The sequence below is a fragment of the Dreissena polymorpha genome, chromosome 16, assembly GCF_020536995.1.
Source record: "Dreissena polymorpha isolate Duluth1 chromosome 16, UMN_Dpol_1.0, whole genome shotgun sequence".
NCBI lineage: Eukaryota > Metazoa > Mollusca > Bivalvia > Myida > Dreissenidae > Dreissena > Dreissena polymorpha.
In genome coordinates, this window is record NC_068370.1 from 3,200,117 (window position 1) to 3,228,096 (window position 27,980).

The 27,980-nt window shown below is 34.9% G+C and overlaps 2 protein-coding genes and 1 long non-coding RNA gene across 5 annotated transcripts in view; 1 reads left to right on the forward strand and 2 right to left on the reverse strand.

Moving 5' to 3' along the window:
• Positions 1 to 120: 120 nt before the first annotated feature.
• Positions 121 to 18,986, forward strand: LOC127861931 (sterol carrier protein 2-like). 2 transcript variants are annotated; one of them, XM_052400662.1, is made up of 7 exons: positions 121 to 227; positions 12,688 to 12,807; positions 13,636 to 13,863; positions 15,299 to 15,716; positions 17,141 to 17,297; positions 17,600 to 17,801; positions 18,099 to 18,986. In XM_052400662.1, exons 2-7 carry the CDS (start codon positions 12,699 to 12,701, stop codon positions 18,266 to 18,268), a joined length of 1,284 nt encoding a protein of 427 aa, XP_052256622.1. In that variant the 5' UTR covers positions 121 to 227; positions 12,688 to 12,698; the 3' UTR covers positions 18,269 to 18,986. The 2 variants fall into 2 exon arrangements, with proteins under 2 accessions (XP_052256622.1, XP_052256623.1); XM_052400663.1 differs by having other exon boundaries at positions 149 to 307.
• A 1,567-nt stretch (positions 18,987 to 20,553) lies between these two features.
• On the reverse strand, positions 20,554 to 26,218 carry LOC127862172 (uncharacterized). The gene is made up of 2 exons (XR_008040475.1): positions 23,666 to 26,218; positions 20,554 to 23,564 (listed from the first exon to the last, which is right to left on the reverse strand). It is a non-coding gene; the product is annotated as an uncharacterized LOC127862172 (long non-coding RNA).
• A 9-nt stretch (positions 26,219 to 26,227) lies between these two features.
• Positions 26,228 to 27,980, reverse strand: part of LOC127862170 (tubulin polyglutamylase TTLL7-like) — a 38,917-nt gene continuing 37,164 nt past the window's right edge. For both annotated transcript variants that reach the window (XM_052401169.1, XM_052401170.1), the window contains exons 19-20: positions 27,671 to 27,862; positions 26,228 to 27,046 (exon numbers count right to left, since the gene is read on the reverse strand). In XM_052401169.1, the coding sequence (XP_052257129.1) occupies positions 26,953 to 27,046; positions 27,671 to 27,862 (286 nt within the window). In that variant the 3' untranslated portion in view covers positions 26,228 to 26,952. The remainder of the gene's footprint in view (positions 27,047 to 27,670; positions 27,863 to 27,980) is intronic.

Sequence of the window (27,980 nt, forward strand, 5' to 3'; positions counted from 1 at the left end):
CTCTATTAGATCGTTTGTCTGTTTTAAACAATAAAACAATAATTATTTTATAAAATTTAAAACACCATTCAAATCACGAGGAGTTAACGATATTTGTTACTAATTGTTTCCACCCACATTCGTTTTGATTTTAATTTTATAAAATCAAGGGAGGTAACACGATTAAGGTCATAAACTGTAACGGTTGTTTTCCCGTCCAAATGACTTAGTCTTCTTGTTTTTGACAGGTATATAACAACTTTATTTGATAATGGTGTTCGCTTTTTAACGGAAAAACTATCAATTATTGGTATTGCGAATAGGCAAGGTAATGAAGTCTCAATTGTAATTTTTTAATGAAGAATGACATTTTAAAGGGGCCTTTTCACAGATTTTGGCATGTTTTGAAGTTTGTCATTAAATGCTTTATATTGATAAATGTAAACATTAAATTTTAAAAGCTCCAGTAAAAAATCAAAAACAAAATTTAAAAAAGGAAAAAAAAAGTAGCCTGCAGCAGGGCTCGAACCAGTGACCCCCGTAATCCTGAAGTAAAAACGCATTCGCCAACTGAGCTATCCTGCCAAGCATACATGAAGAGTGTATTTTATATGTTATATAAGCAATCTTCGTAGTTTCACAAATTTAAACGACAACAACAGAACTCTCCAAATTATTCAATCGTTTCGCGTTGCAACGCTTTATAATTTTTAGGTTTTTAAATCGTCAAAAGATGCATATAATGGCTATATTAGACCATGGCAAATGTTCAGTAATACTGTTTCCTCACAAATATCATAACTTAACCGAAAATTTGCGAATCTGAAACAACTTTTTTCAATTTACCAAACCGTGAAAAGATCCCTTTAAACCTATGGCTATATCTTGACAATATCAATGCGATGTTTGAATCTAGGTTAAGTGGGGTCAAAAACTAAGTCAGGTCAATCTTAGAAAAAGGTTATCACTTCTGGACCTTCATGGATTATTTATATTAAGGCATTAATTTAGTTAAGTACCCATTCCGGATATTTGAGCTCGATTGGTCATTGTCGGCTCGGGTACTACTTACATGTACCCCGGGTATGGTACATATACTAATACCTACCCGGATATTTTAATGCTAAATAGGTCGTTGTAGTATAATACCGTACCTGGGGTACATGTAAGTATACTTAAGAGTACCCGGGGTACATGTAAGTAGTACCCGAGCCGACAATGACCAATCGAGCTTAAGTAAACTTTAATGTACCCCGGGAACGTACCTGGCCAATTTAGACCAGGGCTCACGCTGGGCTCAAATTTTTAGGAGAAGTGACTTCTCCCTGGACACTGATTTAGGGAGAAGTGAGGAGACTCTAGGGAGAAGTGGAGAAACTCGGACACACGGGTTTGCATGCAGGGCATTACAACACAAATATATGTGTATCACATTATTGAAGTATACCACTGTAGTACACATAATTAATTTAATTTTTCCAGCAGTTCTAATTAACCAAGTAATAATATACACCACAGATAAATAACTAAAATTTTACTAGCTCTATATTCAATCCATTTTGATGTAAATATCATATTATATAGACTAAAGTATTTCTAGATAATATGTTTATGAAGCAGTAGGTAATATAAGCTTAATAAAACTGTCAGATCAGATATATATTTATGTTTGAAATATGACATTTAGCATATGCTTTCTTAATCATTATTTGTTATTATAGTCTTTCCAATTGCAATTTCATGTGAATACAATTCGAAATATGATAAACCACACCATTTTGACATCACCATGGGCGTAAAAAAACAGCCAACTTGTGTTATACATTCCATTATTCATTACCGTTATTTGAGAAGAAAGCACGTAACTCAAAATGCCCTAGGGGTAATGAATTTCTCCTATTCAAATGATGGGAAATGTTTAATGGACCTAAGCGTATATTGTTACATCCGCCAGCGTAAGATTTCAGTATTGTTCATTAAATGTTGATCAAGATAAACTCTTTTCATTGTAAGAGTGAATATATTGTAGTCAAATACGTTACAGTAGCCAAATACTTTAGGCTTATTATGCCCCCCTTCGAAGAAGAGGGGGTATATTGCTTTGCACATGTCGGTCTGTCGGTCGGTCCACCAGGTGGTTTCCGGATGATAACTCAAGAACGCTTAGGTCTAGGATCATGAAACTTCATAGGTACATTGATCATGACTCGCAGATGACCCCTATTGATTTTGAGGTCACTAGGTCAAAGGTCAAGGTCACTGTGACCTGAAATAGTAAAATGGTTTCCGGATGATAATTCAAGAACGATTATGCCTAGGATCATGAAACTTGATAGGTAGATTGATCAATACTAGCAGATGACCCCTATTGATTTTCAGGTCACTAGGTCAAAGGTCAAGGTCACGGTGACCCGAAATAGTAAAATGGTTTCCGGGTGATAACTCAAGAACGCTTATGCCTAGGATCATGAAATTTGATGGGTAGATTGTTCATGACTAGCAGATGACCCCTATTGATTTTCAGGTCACTAGGTCAAAGGTCACGGTGACCCGAAATAGTAAAATGGTTTCCGGATGATAACTCTAGAACGCTTATGCCTAGGATCATGAAACTTGATAGGTACATTGATCATGACTGACAGATGACCCCTATTGATTTTCAGGTCACTAGGTCAAAGGTCAAGGTCACAGTGACCCGAAATAGTAAAATGGTTTCCCGATGATAACTCAAGAAAGCTTATGGCTAGGATCATGAAACTTCATAGGTACATTGATCATGACTCGCAGATGACCCCTATTAATTTTCAGGTCACTAGGTCAAAGGTCAAGGTCACAGTGACAAAAAAACATATTTACAAAATGGCTGTCACTACAACTGAGAGCCCATATGGGGGGCATGCATGTTTTACAAACAGCCCTTGTTTTTAGCATCAATCTTCCATGTACAATGCCCTGAATTGTGGAATTAATGTATATTTGTGTAATACTTATATAAGTAAGACAGGGGAATATTAAAACCATCATACATTTTTCTGCCCCCCTTCGAAGAAGAGGGGGTATATTGCTTTGCACATGTCGGTCTGTCGGTTGGTCGGTCCGTCCACCAGGTGGTTTCCGGATAATAACTCAAGAACGCTTGGGGCTAGGATCATGAAACTTCATAGGTATGACCCCTATTGATTTTGAGGTCACTAGGTCAAAGGTCAAGGTAACGGTGACCCGAAATAGTAAAATGGTTTTCAGATAATAACTCAAGAACGCATACGCCTAGGATCATGAAACTTCATGGGTAGATTGATCATGACTTGCAGATGACCCCTATCGATTTTGAGGTCACTAGGTCAACGGTCAAGGTCACGGTGACCCGAAATAGTAAAATGTTTTCCGGATGATAACTCAAGAATGCATACGCCTAGGATCATAAACTTCATGGGTAGATTGATCATGACTCGCAGATGACCCCTATCGATTTTGAGGTCACTAGGTCAAAGGTCAAGGTCACGGTGACCCGAAATAGTAAAATGGTTTCCTGATGATAACTCAAGAACGCATACGCCTAGGATCATAAAACTTCATGGGTAGATTGATCATGACTCCCAGATGACCCCTATTGATTTTGAGGTCACTAGGTCAAAGGTCACGGTGACCCGAAATAGTAAAATGGTTTTCGGATGATAACTCAAGAACGCATACGCCTAGGATCATGAAACTTCATAGGTAGATTGCTCATGACTCGCAGATGACCCCTATTGATTTTGAGGTCACAAGGTCAAAGGTCAAGGTCACGGTGACCCGAAATAGTAAAATGATTTTCAGATGATAAATCAAGAACGCTTTTGCCTAGGATCATGACACTTCATAGGTACATTGATCGTGACTCGCAGATGACCCCTATTGATTTTCAGGTCACTAGGTCAAAGGTCAAGGTCACAGTGACAAAAATCGTATTCACACAATGGCTGCCACTACAACGGACAGCCCATATGGGGGGCATGCATGTTTTACAAACAGCCCTTGTTTCAAGCAGTTTTTGCTGAGATCTATAGTATTGACATTTGAGTTTAATTAACTGGATCATCTAAAAAGTACATCCATTTTGTTACTTTCATCATTAATGACAAATTTTTTACTAAGATTTATGACACTTAATTGTCCCAAATATCAACGCAAATTTTTTTTAGAGTTCTCTAATTGATTAAGAAATCTTACACTTGAAAATTATCATAACCAACTGTTTAGCAAGCAAGGTATGATACTTATTTCATGTAAAACCCTTTCCAATATCAAGTTCATTTGGTGTCAAAAGCATTAACAACAATAATTGAAACATATGTCGCCGGATCAGGATTACATTGAACGATTTCCAGTAAGTTTATTTTTCTCAAAATATTGACCCTTGTTGCAACAGTTTACAAATAATTAATATTCAAGCCGTGGGCCATAGGGGAAAACCCGCCTGGCGTGACATCGGAAACTTCATACACAGGATTGTTCATGGGCAGATTGAAATGCAAGTCCCCAGATAATACATGTAGTAATCTGTGACATTTGCAGGGACCAATTTTTGCAAAGCTGCAATTCAACATGAAATTATTTCTGTCCTCTATTACTTTAGCCCTTTGCATGCTGGGAAACTTGTCGTCTGCTAAAATGCCGTCTGCTTAATTTCTAAAACTAGCATTTTCTTAGTTTTTTTTCAAAGAATACGCCATGTTCTGTGGCGTCTCGTCTGGATCAAAACTGTTCGCAAAGGCGTCTTCAAATTTCGGTTCCAGCACTGAAAGAGTTAGACCTCACATACATATCACTTACAAAACATGTTTTCTTTAGTTTTCTACATGCAAGCTATTACCATGAGATTTTGCAATTATTATTATTATAGTTGTCATTGTTTTTGATGATCATGATGTCATCATATTGCTTCTTGGTCATTTAATTTATATTAAAGTATTCTTGGAAGTTACAAAATCACACAATTATGGTAACTATCATTTATTGTTCTATTTATCAATGACAAAAAAAAGTTGTCATCCTCCTTCAACCCCCCTCCCCCCTCACCATTGTAATTATTTATTGAAAAACATAATTCTCAATTTTCATTATTGGTATATGCAATTTTATTATCCATGAATACATGCATATTCCGCACCTTCTACAGTTACCCTTATAAAATGAATTCCACTCGAATAAATTATAATTAATAGCTGAATGAAAGTGATGCAAGAAAGTAGTATCTATATATAAATAAAATGTCCACATACATGTGTATAAATGTGAGTGATTAATAAATAATTTGTTCAACAGACAACACCAATCATGATGTTTTGAAGAAATGATCACTTATTGAGATTGATGATTAAAAGAAAGCTTTTATGGCCTAACTACTTACTTCGCAATCGTTAACAAAGCCAAGCTGTTAACATAATATGATTTATATTGATGAATCAAACAAGTAATGCATCATCAGAGACAATCTTTATTTTATACAACCAAAAACCATTTAACAAAATATTAAAACAACAAGAAATGTGTCCCCACGACACGGATGCCCCAACTGTAACTTTGTCACTACATAAAAGCATAACTGTGTATATGTTTTTGAGATATACATCGCCTTTATTTTATTAAACTATTAATTGCTGCATAACAGATGTTCAATAATTAAATTTTGTTGTTTGTTACATATGTTATCTGCTGCAGTTTGTAGATGTTTTTTTTTCTGCCAATTCTTTGCATGCAAATAACAGGAATGCACATATCTTCTTGTCAACTGTAGAATTTTTTTTTTCTTATACTTACTAGTTTTTGGCCTGGCATGGCCCATGTCGAACTTGGCCTAGAGATCATCTAGATAAAACTTATGACCAAGTTTGGTGAAGATCGGATTAAAACTACTTGAATTAGAGAGCGGACACCATGCTGAATGTTTAAAACACACTAAGTGACCCCGTGACGTAGTTTTTGGCCCAGCATGGCCCATTTCGAACTGGCATAGACATTACCTAGATACAACTTCTGACCAAGTTTGGGGAAGATTGGATGAAAACTACTTAAATAAGAGAGCGGATACCATAATGAATGTTTGAAACGCACTAAGTGACCCCGTGTCCTAGTTTTTGGCCCGCCACGACCCATGTTTTAACTTGGCCTAGACATTATCTAGTTCAACTTCTGACCAAGTTTAGTGAAGATTGGATGAGAACTACTTGAAACAGAGAGAAGACAGACATACAGACAGACAGACAAACAGACAGACAGACAATGCGAAAACTATATGCCGCCCGTTGGGGGCATAAAAGTCGTGTTCTTACTTCAACTCTTTATTATGTTCAATGTAAGGTTAAAAGGGAGACAAATCAAATTCAACAAATAAATTAATCATGCTCTGGGAAAACAGGGCTTAATAATAAAATGCATGTACGTTAAATGCAGTCCCAGATTAGCCTGTGCAGTCTGTATAGGCTAATCAGGGACGACACTTTCTGCCAAATCTGGATTTTTGCTTAGAAGGGACTTCCTTTAAATAAAAAATACCATAAAAGCAGAAAGTGTTGTCCCTGATTAGCCTGTGTGGATTGCACAAGGTGATCTGGGACGACACCTTAAGCATATGCATTTAACCCTGTTTTCCCAGAGCAATGCTCAAATAAGCCTACAATCCAATACTAGATTGTAACCTACATTCCAATACTAAATTGTAACTCAAGCAAACACTTTATTAAAGATTCAGCATCATTGAGCATGCCATCCCAGAGAGCAACTAATATAGAGGGTAATGTACCTCAATCAATTTAAAAATGTATTATTTCATTTCATTTCATTTAACATTTATTATCAGACAACCTTACTTTGAATACAATGTGATAATCAAGTATTTGTTCTTAAATACTGAACTTAATACAATATTGGCCTGTTTACAAGCAAATCTACTGTGTATGTTATATACCTGAGTGCATGATACCTGTTCATTTATTATAATTAAATGAGTTTTACAGCTAAAACAACTCATATATTCTTCAGTGAAGTTTATAATTAATGGATCATGATGTCTAACTCTACAATGATAAACTTTTAACTCTGTATATTTAAGTACCCTTTTAAGTGTTGTTTAACAATGCTTTAAAATTCAATACTTTAATTTCAAGCATGTTTTATTGATTAATACGCCAGACTGCCGTCACAAACAATAACATAATACTTTACAATTCAAAACATCTCAACACCATTTTGAAAGGTTTCCTAAAATTGGTTTATAGTTTACCCACTACTTTTAAAGGGGTCATCAATTAAGGTAAACATAATATGATTTTTTTGTTTTAGTGAACATTATCAATGTTTGGATCATTAGTAAAAATGAAAAAAAAACACTGTCAATTTAATTGCATAGTGTTTCCACATGTTAACTATGTGTAATGGGCATTAAAACGAATTAAATAGCTTAGTATCATGTCTATAAATAGTCATGCTCGAGTCTAACAGTGATAAAAATATCAATAAAGTAATACCTTATATAAAAATATCTAATAAACATTCCACAAATCTTAAATCAAGTTCTGAATAATTTAAACATAACATATTTGCAAAATATACAGCCATATATTATGTTTATGGTTGCTATGGCATTTTTAATATATTGACCTATATTTTTTATCATCAAATTTTCAACAATCTCATCAAAGGTTTCTTGGATAAATGCAAAAAAATAAACATGTTGTAAATTTCATAAACACAATAAAACCAAATAGCAAGCATAACTTGGGGAAATTACTACAGCACGTCAATCAAATAAATATAAGAAAAATACATTTTTTGTCAAATAGTTTCCACTTTAATTGTACTGAGACACGAAAATATTTTATTTATTACCAAATTTCACATGAACATGAGACTAAGAAATGATAAATGTCACACCTTGAAGAAATTGAGGCGCAAAAAAGAAGATGACATTCTTCAACAATTCACTATCTAGTCTTATTTAACATCTTCAATAGAAATATTAGATGGTCTGATTACACGCCTCGCTTCACGCCTAAACATAACATCCAAGGTATCTATTTACAATCCCATTTTAATCCAGACATAAACTCCCCACCCTGCAGAAAAAAATTAAATTTTAATAAATTCTCGAATCATTCGAAAAAACTTTTTCGAACCACTAAAAACTTTTTGCTAAAAACAGTCCCCACGTAACTTTTTTTATAATATTTCTTTTAATCATTTAATGTTATACAACCTTTTGAGTACCAGCAGGTGATATAAATAGGTGAAACTGGTATACATTACGATGATAAGACAGACGACTTTTTAAAAATGTTTTGGTTGGTTGCACCAATGCCCATGTTAGCAGTGTTTCATTGCAGCAGCTATGGGTGCTAAGGGCCATTCACGGAGCTTGTTGAGCCTGTCGCATACCGTAGACGGATACTTCGCAGTTCAGTGTCATTTATAATAAATAAACATTGTTGATGGATGCCACATACCAAATCTTATTACACTCTGTGCTGATATCAAATTATGCCCGTCATTTAAGGATCATAGGTCAACGATGAAATAAATACAATAATTTTACTATCTAGAACACATAACCACATAATGCATACCAAAATACAGTATCAAGCAGGGCTCACTCTGGGCTCAAATTTTAGGGAGAAGTGACCACTCTGGACACTGATTTAGGGAGAAGTGAGGAGTCTCTAGGGAGTAGTGGAGAGACTCAGACACAAGGGTTTGCATGTAGGGCATTACAACACACATAATATGTGTATCACATTATTGAAGTATACCACTGTATATTTCTTTTGTGTATCTTAATTTTTCCAGCTGTTCTTATTAACCAAGTAATAATAGACACCACAGATAAATAGCTTAAATTTTACTAGCTCTATATTCAATCCATTTTGATGTAAATATCATATTATAGGACTAAAGTATTTCAAAGATAATATGTTTATGAAGCAGTAGATAACATAAGCTTAATAAAATTGTCAGACCAGATAAATATTTATGTTTGAAAAATGACATTTAGCATATGCTTTCTTAATAAATATTTGTTTTTTTAATAGTCTTTCCAATCGCAATTTCATCTGAATACAATTCGAAATATGATAAACCACACCGTCTGCATCACCCCATCTGTATTCTTCATTCTATTTTTTTCTTTAAAGAACTTCGAAATTAAATTATAATCGACGAAAAATAATGTATCCAAAAACTACAGTCCGAAAAATTGTACGCGTTACGCACATTAAACAAATTGAGCATATCGTTTCACAGGAAAATAATGAAAACTGGAAACCTAGCAAATACATAATTAAAATACAATTTAAATGACATATTACTTTACAATAGCATAGTTTGTGGTTAAAAAAACTTAATTATCACCTTTTAATTTCAAACGATAATCGGCAAAAAGGTGTAACATCATCGATATAGATCTAATTATTTAATTATCATCCTTTTGTTAATTCAGATCGATAGTCGGTAGAAATGTAATTTGATCAACTTAGAAATATTTTTTTTATTGTAAGCCTCCTTTTTATTTGTTTATCTTTAAATACGTCGTTTGCCATCGGCCGCTATGTAGTGTTGGCAGACGACAATATCAACTGTGTATTTCCAAGTATACAGTGTCTGCGCATGAATAATTATGTGTGCGCAAACTCAATGTTGATTGGCCAGCTACCATGTGACTTGAATGCTGACTTGACCAATAGACAATCCCAGAAATCGATACCTCCCGGAATACCCGCCCCTGAATACTCTCGCGCGCCTCCAAAACGGTACTGAAGAAATAAACATGGACCTATATATGTGTGCAGGTCATAATACACTAAATAGTTTCCCTATATAATTCAATGTAAAAGCGACAACTTTGAGCGAAAATAAATGCAACATTTTGCACATAGAGACCCCCATAACCATACCTTTTCTTAAAGGCCATTCTAAGCGGAATCGATTTATGCAATAAAAAAGATATGTCATGTACAAAGCAAGAAAGAACTTGACACAAATCAAAATCGACTGTTTTTGCAACTTTTTTTTCGACCGTTTCTTAGTGGAATGTAACCTTTTCTAGTGCAATGGTTTACTATAGTCTTCACGTGTATCATATTTCAGGGATTCAGTAGTGAACACCTATTCATGCCCTACCATTATCTCCGCAAGATAACACCCGAATAATGGTAAAATGTGTAAAACATGCCTTCCTGTCAACTATGATATTTTTTAGAGAGTACAGCCTACATGAAGCGATCATTTAGTGTATTGTAACCTGCATAGGTCCCTACACATAACAGGTGTAGGTCCCTGGCATGAATAAGGTCTTGATTGTCATTTAACATGTTATTTAAAGGTGACGCGTGATATCTTATGTAAATTTCGGTATCAACACATGTGCAGACATGTGGTGTCACGGGCAAACCCATAAACCCTTTTGATCCACACTTGGAACATCGCCTCCCATTGAAAATTCGTTCGCGTCTGTATCGCTGATGTTTTTTTCAAGAGATGTATGTTGCTGTCATTTATAATCCGTAATTAAAGAAAAATAAATCACTTATTTTGTGCGTGTTTTTATTTTTTAAGCGTAAATTAAGACCGTTTTACGAACATTTAATAAAGACATACGTTTAGGAAATCCAGAGAACACAATTGGAACTATTTAAGTTTATTTAAGGCTCATTATTTTTCATGTTGAACATTTCAATCGTAAATTAAGATGTTATTAAGAAAATTTAATAATATTTCAGGCAACATGTAAAACGTGATTTAAATAATAATATAAGAAAGTCGTAGACAAAAGCTGATATGTCCTTTTCAATAAAAAAGTATGACATTTCTTGACATCTTACACAGTTTTGCAAGCGAATAACTCCGATACTTGTTCATTTAAATCACAAAATTCATTTCCGGCAAGTTATTTTTTAATAAGCTTGAGAGCGATTTTTAAATAAAAGATTGCTAAAAACCACTTTAGTTTTAGACTAAACTAGATACATTATTTTAATAAAAAAAAAATCTCTACCTGAAAATCTTACAGAGTTACGATAACAAAGATTTACGAAACAATTTTAGAATCACAAACTTCATTTCGGCTATAGATTTGTATATAATACCTTTAAAATGACAATTACAAGGGAAATATTAATAGCGAAATGGTAACTGTTTAGACAAACAAAGAGATGTATTATTCAATTAAAGAAGTCGTCCTAAGTCTTTAATCTTACAGCGTTTCTTAATGAATATCTCCGGAAAGTATAGAAAGTACGACATTTAATAAGAAATAATATAGGCTTAAACAAAGGCAGATATCAATTTAATTGTCTACATCGATCTTAAATCTATCTAATTAATATCAAAGGTCTATCCAAAAAATATGGTCTGAATGTATGTTTCCAATCTTTATATATTGATAGATCTTTGTTAATATCTCCGGCACTATTTACGCTAAAATCACAACGTTTACTTCACACTTTAGATATTTCTATACCTTTATAATTATGCTTGAATAATTTTATTCCATAAAGAAATAATTAAATTTTATACAAAGGCATTATGCTGAAAGGTATGCTGAAAATGCCAACTCGGTTTTAAACAGTACGTGTTGTCACTGAATATTGTTGCAGAGACACATATTTTATGAATCTATTGTGTATATTTTTAATTCAAATTATATTGATTTACGATGTGATACACATCAACACTTGGTTTCATGTTTCACTTGTTTTCAATCCTAATGTGCGAAGTCATAAAGTACCGGTACTGTTTATTGGAATAAAGCGGGTGTACACTATGATAACGTTGTAATCTGTCAAATTCTTCAGTACCGTTTTCAATCGCGGGTTACGTAATAGCCAATATGGCGGCGCCCATATTATCGAATCTGGAATTGTCTATATCGATCGCCAATTCGATAAGTTCGGAGGTTGGGAGAATCGGGGCGGGGTTTACCTCAAATTACCTGTCGCTCAATTGCGACACGCTTCGGGCTGCGACAGTGTGTATTGGAAAATTGAGTCAGACCTTGACATTAGAAAACCGGATGTAAACACATTTCGATAAGAGGGAGACTGGAAGTCGCTTTTTATCTACAATTTCTTAAATTGTAAGCGACGTTTGGCGTAAGAAAGCGACTTAGTCGCTCACGTCGCCCACTAGCGCGAGCCCTGTAGACTTTACAGATTTTTATTTATTAAAATGCCCTACAAAAAATGGGAATAAATATGAACATAATTAATTTGAAAAAAACAATAACCCACAACGACCAATTTAGAGTAAGCATTCTCTGGTACATTTTAGTATATTTCTGTACCCAAGGTACATTTGAATATACTTAAGGGCACATGTAAGTAGAACCCGATCCACCAATGACCAATCGAGCTCAAATATCCAGAATGGGTACTTAACTAAATTAATACCGTTATCTAAATTTTTATTTAATAATTTTCAATTCATGAACACCCGTTTACCTAAATTTCCAACAATTATTTGTGTTTGCTTGTTTTAGTTCTGAAATACTGTAGCCATAAATATAGGACCCATTCAGTTATGAAGTTTGCAGTGGTGTAATGGATATTTAGACTAATCTAGCGACCTTTTATATTGTTTTCCTTTGCAGTTTTCATGATAATTTATTTAAACCACTTATATGAATCATCATGCTTTCTAAGAAACAGTCTAATATGTTTGTAAATGGTTTACAAATTTTAGGCAAAAAAAGAATGGCCAATCCCACTAAGAAAAGAGTATTTGTTGTGGGTGTTGGTCTGACCAAGTTTGAACGCCCGCTTACCAAGCAATGGGACTACCCTGACATGGGCCGAGAAGCAGGTATGGCTGTGTTGTACATATATTTGATCTGAAGAACATTTGATCATACAGTTTTACTAATTATATATTCTTCTATATCATTTTAATAAATACCCTTTTAAGCAATGAGAACTGCATATCATAATTCTTAAATGCTTAATATGTGATCAAACATAGGGTAAGATAAATAGAAAATAGAAGGGTGCTGCACCCTACTTCGCCTACTTAGTTTTTGACCCCCCCCCCCCTTCCCCCCAATCCCACTGCTCGCCCCTGGGCTTGTCAATAAACAAATTATGAACATACGTTGACTTAAAAATGTATTTAACAAATTATTAGAATATGTAATTAGATGGGTACTGCTTTCCACCCCTCTAAAGCAGTAAAGAAGTAGGTCACTAGTTCAAATCTTTTAACAACTGTTGTTCCTCATGAACTCTTGAGCACTTAAGGGCGATAGTGGCTATCTTGTGAATTATTCTTACATATCATTTAAATATAAAAGCTCATTTGTGATATGTAAAAAAGAAGTATTTTCATAAGAAGTATAAGGTTATGAAAATGCTAATTATAATCAAACTCCTCAGACTTCTTTTGAGAAGCATTATCAAAAAAATTCTTGATCTTGATTTAAATAAGAAAAATATCAAAAGGTTGTGTTTTGTTTAATTCAGAGCTGTGATAAGTCAAATTTTACATAATATTCAGACATATTTTTAATTTCACAAACATCAAATTGTTGCTTCAATGGTCTTCCACGCGCAGGCATGCATTATGTAAGGACATCAATTATTTCGAAAATGCTTTTAAGGTTTAAATATCATTTACAAATTTCAAAATCCAATTCAGGCCAAGCAGCACTGAAGGATGCTGGTATAACATATGACAAGGTCAAATCAGTGGTTGCCAGCTACTGCTATGGGGAACCGACCTGTGGTCAGAGGGCTGTGTATGAGCTGGGACTGAGCGGGGTACCGGTCTACAATGTCAACAACAACTGCTCCTCCGGGTCCACGGCTCTCATGATGGCCAGAAGGCTCGTACAGAGTGGCATGGAGGACTGCGTCCTGGCACTTGGTAATACAGTTGAGCCTTGTTCTTGGAAAACAGGGCTTAATGCATGTGTTTTCCTGATTAGCCTGTGAAGTCAACACAGGCTCATCTGGGACATTTTGCTTTCACCGAATTTTTCCTTTAAAAGAAGTCTCTTCTTAAAGAAAGTCCAGTCCAGGCACAACATTTTATCCCTGATTGGCCTGTACACACTGCACAGGCTAATACAGGGATTTCAATAGTTTTTGAAAGCCAGTCGTCAAATGAACCCTTGCTTGAAATTTTCAGGGGTCAAATGAATTTTTCAGGGGTCAAATACTGAAATCTTGAGTTATTTTGTTTCTGGTTATTTGTTGATTGCTCTACAAATGTTGTTTTGTATAACTTTAAGTATGTCTTGCCTTACTGAAAACAAAATTTTGTGTAATAAAAAATACATTTTATGTTAGTTTCATGGTAACGTATGCATCAACATAATGCAAGGAAGATAATATGGAGGAGTCAAAAGAGAAAAAATTGCAAAATGCTTGCATCAAAGAGCAGGATTCTGCTTCAATTGATATCCCTGTAATATATTACAACAATTTACGCAGATACATTAAGCCCGGTTTTCCCATAATGAGGCTCAACTGTATTTTCACTTATGTTGAAAAAAAGGTGGTCTAATTGGTAATGTGTGATAGACCTGATAATATCACAATGTCATATTACAGATGTCCATGAAGTGGATTTACAATGTATTATTCAGCTTAATGTAAGTCAATAGTTCTGAGAATATATATCATTCTAGGGATGCTGTATCAGATAGGAGGCAGAGATTCGAGTGTTATGGAAGTTAGCATATGCCACAAGATTGATACATCCTTGTTGACCAATTATCTAGGACTGAGTCATATATTCCTGAAACTTTTATATTATAGATTCACACGCTTATTTCTTGCACATATGGCCTTATTAAGTGTGGCACAGTAGATGACTCTAATAAATGGCTTGATTTATTTTATTTATAACATGATATGCACTCTGTCAGGTATAGTAAAATGGGATGGAAAAAATAGCACAGATTTTCATAACATCCATGTACTGTTTGAAAAAATATGTATTTTGTTTACATTTTAAACAGGTACTGGCATGTAATAAGTGTCATTTTTGCTCACATGAAATAGAAGGCTTAAAGTAAAGAACTAGTCCATCCTGCTGTTCATACATGTATGTTCTGAAATTTTAAGCACTCAACTCTAACTTTAAATTCTGTGTGTATAATGCTCAAACTTTCACAGCTGATTGACCTTCATTTGTTTGCCTTAATGAAGGAAGGAATCCTGGCTGCGCTAAGTTTTGGCAGTTGATGGCTCTTTGTCATTTTCTTTATTGTATAATATCAGTAACTCTACTGTACTATTACTGTGTGAAGTCATAGTGTACAGAAAAACCTTCGATAATTGCCCATTCTGTGCAGGCTTTGAAAAAATGGAGCGAGGACTATCAGAACGGTACACAGACAAAACATCGCCAGTAAAACGCCACTTTGAACACATGGTGGAGATCGGTGCAAAGCCCGGACTAATCCAACCCCATATGAACAGCATGACATCCGATGTCGTGAAGCTATTCGCATACGCAGCAAGAGAATATATGGAGAAACATTCCAACGTAACAGTGAAAGATTTCATTGAGATAGCTTACAAGAACCATAAACAGAGTGTAAATAATCCCAAAGCATCCGTGTCGAAGGAGGTATCAAGGGAGGACATTGGGTCCAAGCTAATGTTGTGTGAGCCAATCACTTTCTGGCAGTCAGCACCCGTCGCTGACGGAGGGGCAGCAGCCATAGTGTGTAGCGAGGAATTCATGCTGAAGAACAACCTGAAAAATAGGTTAGAATAGGGGTATTGGTATTTTGTGCTTTTTTAAAGGCAGTGGATTGCTATTTTTTACTGAATATTTTCTGAATATAGTTTGATTTTTGAAATTTTGGTATTAAATCCGTTGATTATAAATGAACTGAAAATGAAACAGACTAAACGATTGCAAGGTGGAGGCTAAAATAGGGCAGGGAGACCTCTTCGTGAACAATCTTTTTAAGGTTTACTTTAAATTAAAAATGACTATTTTTTTGTTTCCCTTACGTACTTACCGGTACACTCAACCATCAATTACTAATATATTCCATGAAGGTTTATTCCTTATTAAAAGTAATTTGACGCTGATGCTAAAACCAAATAATACTGGGGATATTTCTCAATAAATCATTTGGATTTTAAATGGCATCATCTTTAGCAGCAATCGTTTGTAAATCGTTTATACTAGAGATGGCAATGGTTATTCAGTTAACCGGTTATCCGTTTCTTAAGGAGATTAACCAGTTACAAAATTAATATTCGGTTACTCTTGCCAAAAACACAATATTTGGTTGAACGCAATAAATGCTCCAACCATTAGTTTTGTTTTACTTAATTTCACTGTAATGGCTAATCCGCTTATCTTATTGCAAATTATCGGCAATTACCACCCTGTGATGCCCCCTGTGGATCAAAAGCAATTAGAGTTGTTAATCATCGGGATGCAGCGGATTAATGCGCAGGCACACGAGCAATTAGCACGTACTCTGCAGTGTGTTTGTTTAGCACTTTACATTCTATTGTGTTTCAATTATTCACATATTGATAAATTTAAATTATTAACCGACCAATTATGCTTATCAGTTAGCACATTTGACTGCCACATGTCCTTTTTTTTATAAACACAACATAATTCAAATTGTGCAATAGCTTTTATTGATCAATTTGTAGAACAATAATTATGTGTAAATGACATGATGGTTATATAACAACAAAGAAATATCACAGTTCACCAACAAGCATGTAAAAAATGTCGGAAATGACTTTCGGAAATGAATAAGTATTAGATTCAAAATGTATAATATTAAATTTAAAATTTGAATTTCCAATTTAAAGGACCAACAAAATTTGTAAAGCACCAGTATTTAATTGATAAAATGGTTAAAGTAATTAAGTTACAAGACATTCAACAAGACAGAGTATATTTGCATATACATGTAATTGTTTATAAACTTATACGTTTTTCTGATTTTTTTTTTTCATTGATGTCGTACAATGACAGTCGGTTAACCGGTTAACCGCTTGAATATCGAATATTGAATATCGAATAACGGATTTGCTTAGGTTTGCCATCCCTAGTTTATACTGTATATTTTCTATAATGCTGATCAATTGCCAATATGATACACATATTTTTCACAAATAAATTCACTTAAAAAGGCATGATGTTCACTTTGTAGAGCTGTAGAGATTGTAGCTCAGAGCATGGTTACAGACATGCCATCATCATTTGGACGCAGTTTTATGGACCTTTCTGGGGTAGGCATGGCAAGAAAGGCTGCAGTGAACTGTTACAAGGAGAGTGGACTTACCCCGTCTGATGTTGATGTTCTAGAGGTAAGATGTCAGGGGAAAATGAGGTGTAAATGAGCCTTGTTCTGGGAAAACTTGGCTTCCACTGCCATCGTCTGTAGCATTTTCTTTATTATTGTTAAAATACTAGTACATCGTTCCTGAAACTCTCAATTTGAACTTTTGTTCAAATAGATCCATTACATATTTGGTTTTTAAACTTTCAAAAAGTTCATTGTACTTGAACTGCACATTTCATTATATCCACTGACCTCACAAACCTTGCTATATATAAGAAATCTGTGGATCATTATCTGTACTATCAAAACACATTGTGTTGTTTCCAGGTACACGACTGTTTCTCCTGCAATGAGCTGTTTATGTATGAGGCCCTACAACTGGCACCGGAAGGGCAGGGGCCGGACTTACTGCGGAGCGGGAAGTGGCGGACCAACGCCAGTGGCGGGGAACAGTTCCAGATGGGAGGTCGCTGGGTTGTCAACCCGTCTGGAGGGCTAGAGTCAAAGGGTCACCCTATAGGGGCCACAGGTGAGTATAGATGAGTCTTGTTTTCGGAAAAATGAGGTAAATGCATGTGCATACTGTGTCGTCCCATATTAGCCTGTGCAGTCGCTCAGGCTTATCAGGGACAACACTTTCTTCATTTATATAATTTTTAAAGGGAAATTCTTCTAAACACAAATCCAGTTTAAGGTTACAGGCTAAAGTAAAGTATTGTTCTATACTAGCCTGTGTGGACTGCTCAAGCTAGTCTGGGACTACCCTTAACAAACATGCATTAAGCTCCATTTTTCCAGACAAAGGCTCAATTGCAATGTGTTTCAGGTTTGGCCCAGTGTGCAGAGCTCGTCTCCCAACTCCGAGGGGAGAGTGAGAAGAGACAGGTTGACGGGGCAACCGTTGCTATGCAACACAACTTTGGCATAGGTGGTGCTGTTGTGGTTACTATGTACAAAAAATATGATAGTACTGGCTGGAATAAGGCTCGACTGTGATAAACTTACTTTGTGAATGATTTTTAATGATTTGAATTTTATTATTATTAACCAGGTTTTCCGAAGGAAAAAACTGGTTATTAGATTGGCGAATGCGGGCGTGCTGGCTGGCTGGCAGGCGGGTGGAACAAGCTTGTCCGGGCCATAACTATGTCGTTCATTGTCAGATTTTAAAATCATTTGGCTCATTTGTTCACCATCATTGGACGGTGTGTCGCGCGAAATAATTACGTCGATATCTCCAAGGTCAAGGTCACACTTTGAGTTCAAAGGTAAAAAATGGCCATAAATGAGCTTGTCCTGGCCATAACTATGTCATTCATTGTGAGATTTTAAAATCATTTGGCACATTTGTTCACCATCATGGGACGGTGTGTTGCACAAAAGAATCACGTCAATATCTCCAATGTCAAGGTCGCCACGACTAAAAATATATTTTTTTTAAAAACAAACTTGTAAAGGGGGTTAATTTTGTTTGTTCATTTCAAAAGTTCAGTTTGAGTTTTCTCCCTTTATCAGATTTTTATTTCACAATGAAAACCTGGTTTTGTGAAAATTTTGTCCCTTGTTAATAATCATGTTGATCTGCCAGTGTTTGTCATGTTTTTAGAGTAACACTGAAGTGATTGTTTGTTTGTTGTTTGATTAAATCAGCGTCTTAGCACTCAAGGCTTGGGTTGGCCATGGATAACATATTGAAATGCTGAATAATACCTTATTGATGTTGTTATTATTATTATTATACCGGATTTATATATTCCTTTTCATGCAAGAGTGCAGGTTCAAAGGCGCTTTACATAAGAGCATTTGTCGTATCACAGATACGAATACATTTTGCAACACTGTTCCAAAAGAAATCAATCAAAACTACTCAATTATACTATAAAACTACTCTATTATACTATAAGTACTACGTAAAAACATGCACAGTAACCCTAGATTAGACAGATAAACAAGACTCTATAAAACTACCCTATGTGTATAGCTATAAGACAATTAATGAAACAATAAAATCTAAAACTTAAACAATAGTACTACGTAAAACAAAAAAAAAACATGCACAGTAACCATAGATTTGAACGATCGGCAAGACAACCCAGAGACATAACAGAGACAGAGACAAGGGTCACGTCAGGATACCATAACCACGAGTCCATAAACCCCCAAAGGAATAATTATGCTTCCTTTAAAAGGGTAAATTTAAGTTCATGCTGATTGAGACAAGGGTAACGTCAGGATACCATTACCACGAGTCCACAAACCCTCAAAGGAATAATTATGCTTCCTTTAAAAGGGTTAATTCAAGTTCATGATGAATGAGATTTTATATAATGAATTGAATAAACCACTGCTTATATTGCATAAGATTGGAGGAAGAGTTGTGTTTTCAGTGCCTTTTTGAATGAATTCAGTGTTAAAGAACCTCAAATGTTTGATGTGAGTTCCAGAGTTTGGGAGCAGCATAAACAAATTACGTATCTTCAAGTTAATTGAAAAGCTGAGCAAACTGTTGTGTTACAGTTCAATATTTCTAAAAAAGCTAAAAAAAAATGCCATGTTAGCTGTTACTTACAATTTTCATCTTGCTAGGGTAAATCATTTTTTATATATAAACAATTATCTTGACCATGTGTTCCAATCAGTGATGACTGTATTCTATAATGTGTAAATCATGCCCTTGTAATTAGATCGTAATTGTTTTTGTAATAGGTCTGACTAATTGCTTTATATGATTTGCAGACAATAAGATAAAGAATTTTACTAAATTGCCAAACCTGTTGTTATTGTTATTCAAAGTTATTATACCCCCCCCCCCCCCCCCCCCGCCCCCGCCAGTGCTTAGTACAGAGGAAGTATACTAGAATCACCATGGATGTCTGTTTGTCCATCTTTAGATGCAAATTTGTCAGGATAAGTTGTCTTGAAACTTTTAATGTGCAATATTAAAAAATGTGTTAATTGTTCCTCATGAAATGAAGCTGTGCATGTTCGTGTTTTACTCGCCTACATTAAGATATGTATAAGTGTGTCTTGGTGGATCTTCAAGGTATGACCATGTAGTAGAACCACATTATCACACAGGCACCATAATTGCAGGCACCATGATTGCTGGGCACCTGATGATTGCCATGCACCATGATTGCCGGGCACCATGATTGCTGGGCACCATGATTGCCAGGCACTGTGATTGCATGTCATATTTGGTTGTTTGAATCTTGGGTAGTGGTAGGATGTGACTGTACCCAGCCAAATTCGTGATTTTAAACTTGTGTATATTAAAAATGTTGATAAGACTTGTTTAATAAGCAAATTTATTGAACAATAGTAAAGCAACTACATATTTTGAGAGACTCAACAAGATCAATTAAGAAATAATAAAAATAGTGATATATAAATAAAAAGTATTCATACAATGATGGATTTCTTACAAGAACTGACAATAAATACACAACTCAAACATACTATACATTACAAGATTAAAATGTGAAAAATATGTATATATGATAACAATGTATTATCACAGACAAACAATATAGGTAAATATTATAAAATAAACCATGTATAACACACTAACTTAACGGATAATACAATATATTATCCAAGAGGCATAGTATAATTAAGATGCGGCATATATTTGTTTACTTTATAGCTAAAGATAATCTTTTTTTTGCATCAGGAAAAAATAGAAGGATCACTTTTTCAATTATGGCATAAAAAAAGTTGGTTTACTATATTTTTAGATTACAAGAGGATCTTAAGTTTCTGCGTAAGAAAACAATAACAAAAGTGATACTGTTTAAACAAATTTTCCACTACAATAATTAGATGTGTACAAATGCTGCAATTGTGAAATGTTTACTAGACACTGTTAAAAAAGTAGAGTTTATGTGATAATAAACTGATTTTTTTTCTGCAAGTGTATGACAACATGAGATCATATATAACACAACACAGTGATGGACATTATTGTTCGTATCTAACCACAGCTACCTTTGGTTATATTCAAGTGACCAGCGTTTTGAAGGCTCATTAAAGAATATAAATGTACATTAAGTGATAGTTTCCATAAAAAGTTTCAATGAAAAAATACAGCAATATTTGTTTATTTAGATGATGGTAAATTACTGAATCTTTGAGCAATATGAAATAATTGTTAAGTGATATTTTCATGGAGAAATAATAACCAAGAGGGCCAAAATATTGATTTGATCTTTTTTTGTTATGTTTGTGTAATAAATCTGATTCTGCCCAGCTTTCTTGACCCTTTGTGGCACCATTGAATGTGGGTAGTGACATTATTGGACAAAAGGTCTACCAAAGTTTCAACATTAGGCACATAAGAAGGCTTATGGTTGGTTTTGAAATCCTAAAATAAAAGTCTGGTACACAGACTATTATATCTACCAAGGCCACTTGAATGAAGTTGAGCCAATACATATCACAGTCAATTCTATCCAAGGTGAGCTGAAACTATAACCACTACTATATAATTTGGGATCATCTAATATAACAAACAAATATAGTCATGTAGTTGCAACTTTTCCACTTTTAAACAAGCCCAGTTAACATCAATAAAAAGGTTTAAGCCATTGGTAACATAAAATCTGTTGAATAAATAATGCATATTAAAAGCTAATAGTAGCACTCATCCGAGTTCAAGGTAAACCAAGCTTCAAATATTGGCATGGTTACCTAGTTTTTGGACACACATGACCCAGATTCAAACAGTGTCTACATATGTCAAAAATAACATTCTAACTAAATTTAATAAAGACTGAGTCATACATGTGGCCTCTTGACCTAGTTTTCGGACAGGCATGACCCAGATTCAAATTTGGCCTAGATATTTCAAGATAAAAATTCTTGCCAAGTTCCATCAAGATTTTGTCATAAATGCAGCTTCTAGATTTATAATGAGTTTTTTTACATATGACATGGCAAACTAGTTTTTAAATAGTTTTGACATAAATTCAAACTTGGCCGAGATTTAGTCAACATAAGCAAGTATCATTAAGATTGAGCTATACATGTGCCCTCTACAGTGATAACATGATATTTCTAAGACTTGACCTCCTGGCCTTGTTGTTTTTATTCACATGACCCTATTCAAACTCCGCCTTTATACTGTCAAGATAAACATTCTGACCAAGATTCATTAAGATTGAGTCATACATGTGGCCCCTAAAGTGATTATAAAGGTTTTCTAAGATTTGACCTAGTGACCTAGTTTATGGAAGCATGTGACCCAAAGTTTGTCTAAATAAACATTCTGAGTATGTTTCATCGCGATCAGATAAAAAAAGTGGCTTCTGGTACAGAAACGAGCTAAATGTTGATGACACAGGTGACACAATAGCTCACTAGAATCACTTTCTGCTCAGGTAAGCTAAACATAATATGCAGAAGAAAAACATTCATGGATAACCATTACATAAAGAGGGTTGATAAACATTTTAAAATACAATGATCAGTTCATACAAAACTAAAACACAGCCACTAGCTGAGGGACTTCAAAGTGTAAAAGATTTTTGTAAAACAAACAATATAAAATGCAACATTTAAACTATTCCCTATAACAGATTATAGCACATTTTTCAACGACATAGAATTTAATTATGTGTACAATATGTATCATATATTCATATTTAAACATTTCCAATATACAATATTTTAAGTTGTAATAAAGGACACTTATATATAATTTTAAATTTATGTATATTTTGTTAAAAAGTAACTCTGTTCCAAAACAAAAAAAAATGATATGTATTGAACTCTTCAGAAACTAACAGTAATATTCAGTGATTTAAAACAAGTAACTGTACTTAAAATATTAATCGTGCAAATATAAACAAGAGCATTGCCTTGCGGGTGCAGACCGCTCATCTATTTTTCTTTTTAAAGGTGTAGGGACCTATCTCAATTTCAATCACAAAGGAGGGAGGTGTGGAGTGGAGAGGGGTGTATAGTGTGGGGGTGTGGTCATTTATTACATTATCTTCCAAAAACGCAAAAAAAAAAAATTGGGGGGGGGGGGGGATTCTTGTGTGGGATGGTTGGACGGTATTTCAAAAATAAAATAATAAAAATAAATATTTGTGTTTTAACCATGTTTGAAAAAAACAAGTGATGTGTTTGTAAGAAACACAATGCCCCCTATTGTGCCGCTTTGAAATTTTTATTATTATTTTTTTACATTTGACCTTGAAGGATGACCTTGACCTTGAACTTCCACCACTCAAAATGTGCAGCTTTTCTGAGAAGGCCGCTTTGAAATATTTTTTTTTTTACCTTTGACCTTGAAGGATGACCTTGAGCTTCCACCACTCAAAATGTGCAGCTTCATGATAACGCCGCTTTGAAATTATTATTTCTTTGACCTTGAACCATGACCTTGACCTTGAAGAATGACCTTGAACTTCATCCACTCAAAATGTGCAGCTTCATGAGAACTCTGCTTTGTTGTTTTTTTTGACCTTTGACCTTGGAGGACGACCTTGACCTTGAACTTCCACTTCTCAAAATGTGCAGCTTCATGAGAGTGCAGCTTTGAATTTTTTTATTTTTTTTACCTTGAAGGATGACCTTGAACTTCCACCACTCAAAATGTGCAGCTTCCTGTTAACACCGCTTTGATTTTTTTAAAATTTTGTTTGACCTTTGACCTAGAATGATGACCTTGACCTTGAAGAATGACCTTGACCTTGAACCTACACCACTCAAAATGTGCAGCTTCATGATAACGCTGCTTTGAATTATTATTTTTGACCTTTGACCTTGAAGGATGACCTTGACCTTGAAGAATGACATTGACCTTGAACTTCCACCACTCAAAATGTGCAGCTTCATGATAATGCCGCTTTGAAATTTTTTTTTAGTTTTTTGACCTTTGACCTTGAAGGATAACCTTTACCTTGAAGGATGACCTTGAACTTCCACCACTAAAAATGTGCAGCTTCACGAAAAGGCCGCTTTGAATTATTAATTTTTTTTTACCTTGAAGGATGACCTTGGCCTTGAACTTCCACCACTCAAAATGTGCAGCTTCATGAGATACAAATGCATGCCAAATATCAAGTTGCTTATATTCTTCAATATTTAAAAAGTTATGGCCAATGTTAAAGTTTTCGGACGGACAGACGCCATATATATGACATTTGACCTTGAAGGATGAAATTCACCTTTACCTTTCACCACTCAAAATGTTCAGCTCCATGAGATACACATGCATGCCAAATATCATTAACTTCAATATTGAAAAAGTTATGGCCAATGTTTAAGTTTTCAGACAGACAGACACCATAAATTTGACATTTGACCTTGAAGGATGACCTTGACCTTGACTTTTCACCACTCAAAATGTGCAGCTTCATGAGATACACATGCATGCCAAATATCAAGTTGCTATATTAAAAATTGAAAAAGTTATGGCCAATGTTAAAGTTTTTTTCTGACTGACAGACAGACTGACTGACATACTGACGGACAGTTCAACTGCTATATGCCACCCTACTGGGGGCATAAAAATTATTTTTTTGGGGTGGGGGTGGGGGGGTATAGTGTGAGGGTGTGGTGGTCTTTAATTAAAAAATAAAATAATTGGGGATTGAGGGGGGGTTCGGGGGGGGGGGGGGATGGTTTGGACGGAGTCAATTGTGGTATGTCAGGTAAGAGTTGTTTTGTCAAAGTATCAATCGAATCTAATCATAAATAAAGAAGATATGGCAATTTTAGCAAAATTTAATAATTTGACCTTGAGAGTCAAGGTCATTCAAAGGTCAAGGTAAAATTCAACTTGCCAGGTACAGTACCCTCATGATAGCATGAAAGTATTTAAGGTTTAAAAGCAATAGCCTTGATACTTTAGAAGTAAAGTGGATCTAAACACAAAAAATGTAACCATATATTCAAAGTTACTAAGTCAAAAAAGGGCCACAATTCCCTAAAAATGACAACCAGAGTTATGCAACTTGTCCTTTACTGTTCCCTTCTGATAGTTTGCGAGTGTTCCAAGTATGAAAGCAATATCTATGATACTTTAAGGGTAAAGTGGACCAAAACACAAAACTTAACCAAATTTTAAAGTATAAAGGGCCCATAATTCTGTCAAAATGCCAGTCAGAGTTACATAACTTTGCCTGCACAGTCCCCTTACGACAGTTAGTAAGTGTTGCAAGTATGAAAGCAATGGCTTTGATACTTTAGGAAAAAAAGTGGACCTAAACACAAAACTTAACCAAATTTTCATTTTTTTAGTATAAAAAGGGCACATAATTCCCTCAAAATGCCAGTCAGAGTTACATAACTTTGCCTGCACAGTCCCCTTACGATAGTTAGTAAGTGTTGCAAGTATGAAAGCAATGGCTTTGATACTTTCTGAAAAAAGTGGACCTAAACACAAAACTTAACCAAATTTTCAATTTTCTAAGTATTAAAAGGGCACATTATTCTGTCAAAATGCCAGTCAGAGTTACATAACTTTGCCTGCACAGTCCCCTTATGATAGTTAGTAAGTGTTGCAAGTATGAAAGCAATAGCTTTGATACTTAAGGAATAAAATGGACCTAAACACAAAACTTAACCAAAATTTTCAAATTTCTAAGTATAAAAAGGGCACATAATTCTGTCAAAATGCAAGCCAGAATTATCTTACTTTGCCCGCCCAGTCCCCTCATGATAGTAAGTAAGTGTACCAAGTTTGAATGCAATAGCATTGATACTTTATGAGAAAAGTGTACCTAAACGCAAAACTTAACCAGACGCCGACGCCAAGGTGATGACAACAGCTCATAATTTTTTTTCAAAAAATAGATGAGCTAATAAAATGGTTCAATCAAACTAATAAATACAACACATTTATATGACAGGACATTTTATAAAATAATTGTGTAGCAATAATAATAACCGTTTAATAAACAAAACTAAATTTTGACAATAATAAGTACACCTTTAATAAAACATGATCTATTAATCTGTATAAATACTTAGCAATAAGTCTTATTCTTCTTATTCATTTTATTCAAGGTATAAATCACCTTCACATCAATAAAATATCAACAAGAGGTGTTTGCTCAATCATTTATGCCACAAAACTTGCAGCAAAGTATTTCCTGTGATATTTACCTTGGGTCCCTTCTTTTGAATCATTAGGGGTCATGCTTTGCCAAAACTTACCAGCATACTAATTTATGTGATCCTAAGCCTCACCTAGATAGTGAGCGGAAACCAACTTCATGGATCAAGCCCCTTGACCTTTGACTGAATGACCTCAATTAAAATAGGCATCTTACTATATACACAAGTAACCACTTCCCTAATTTGCATGATTCTACGTCAAAGGGTTCACAATTTATTGTGTGGAATCAAATTTTCTGTTAAATGCCATTGTCACCTTGACCTTTGAGGTCAAAGCACTCTCTAAATAAATTGGCCTACAAATATTTACCATTATATCTGCCATATCCTCACAAATTGTGAACAAACTACAGCAAAACTAAGTAAAGTGGAACATGAATTTTGCCTAGAGATATTCACTATTTCACATGCCACAACCTTTCAAAACTGTAAACAAAATAGAGCAACAAAAGTCAAAGCAAGAATAAAAATTAAGCCTAGAGGTGTTGGCTATTTTTGCAGCGCATTGTTCACATATGATTGCACGTAGGTTTCGGTGACACCTGCTGCCATCAGGACAGGGCCTCGGTGCGTGCGTAAAGCTTGCTGTATCGTTGGCTCATTGTCTGAGTGTTTGGAGGTACCAGCGACAGCTTACTGTCACTTCTGAAACAGCAAGTACATCATTGTCGCAGGGATTTAGATAAGCAGGAGCAAGTAAATCTATGGCACCCAAAAATGTGTGGTTGGCCCCTGAATATTCTCAGAAACCCTCTATACAAGAAGCACCAAGACAAAAGCCAGTAGATTTTTACTAAAATCCAGAAGTCCAAGAAGAGGAAATATTATACTAATCATATTCAGGGTCCAAAATTGGATCTTAAGACCTGGTTCTTACATGTCACGCCATGCCTGTCATTTATACATTGTGACATGTTATTTGAAAATACATCTATGCTGGACAAGGTTATGATACCGAAAGACATTTTCTGTTGTCTACACACCCATATAAATTCTTCAAATTTATTTCAGCCTTGCTTAGGGGAAAATAGGGTTTAATGCATGTGCTTAAAGTGTCATGTTAATTTGGGACTACACTTTCCGCTTAAAGTTTATTTTTCGATTAAAGGATGTCATTTCTTAGCAAAAAAACAGTTTAGGCAGAAAGTTAAGTACCTGATTAGCCTGTTCCGACTGCACTGGCTAATCTGGGACAAAACTTTTTGCAGATGCATTAAGCACCGGAAGGCTCATTTATACTCAAATTTGGTCGACTGACATCAGTCATACCTCTGAGTAGGTGGTGGATCTATGTCTCTCTCTGTCCCGCCCTGTGAGGCAGTCTTGGCCTCGGCAGCAAACTGGTAGACGATCAGCAGGCAGTCCTTACACAGCTGTACGATACGACGGCAGCAGTTGAGCTCATTCTCATCAATAGCGTCGGTACTCTTGCTGAATATCGTCTCCCAGCTGGCAGAGTTTCTGAAATACAAAAGTGATATAAGTATTCTTGAAAATTATACTTTAAAATCTCAAAATTTCATTTACATCAGAGCTCGTTGGTTAGTATTTTCTGGGCATGTGTATTTATTGTTGGATG

What these genes read in the sequence shown, in the direction of transcription:
- LOC127861931 (XM_052400662.1), top strand. Translation starts at nt 12,699, where the DNA reads ATGGCCAATCCCACTAAGAAAAGAGTATTTGTTGTGGGTGTTGGTCTG. An exon ending in GGACTGCGTCCTGGCACTTG is followed by an intron (nt 13,864 to 15,298) that starts GTAATACAGTTG and finishes CATTCTGTGCAG; the next exon opens with GCTTTGAAAAAATGGAGCGA. An exon ending in CTGATGTTGATGTTCTAGAG is followed by an intron (nt 17,298 to 17,599) that starts GTAAGATGTCAG and finishes TGTTGTTTCCAG; the next exon opens with GTACACGACTGTTTCTCCTG.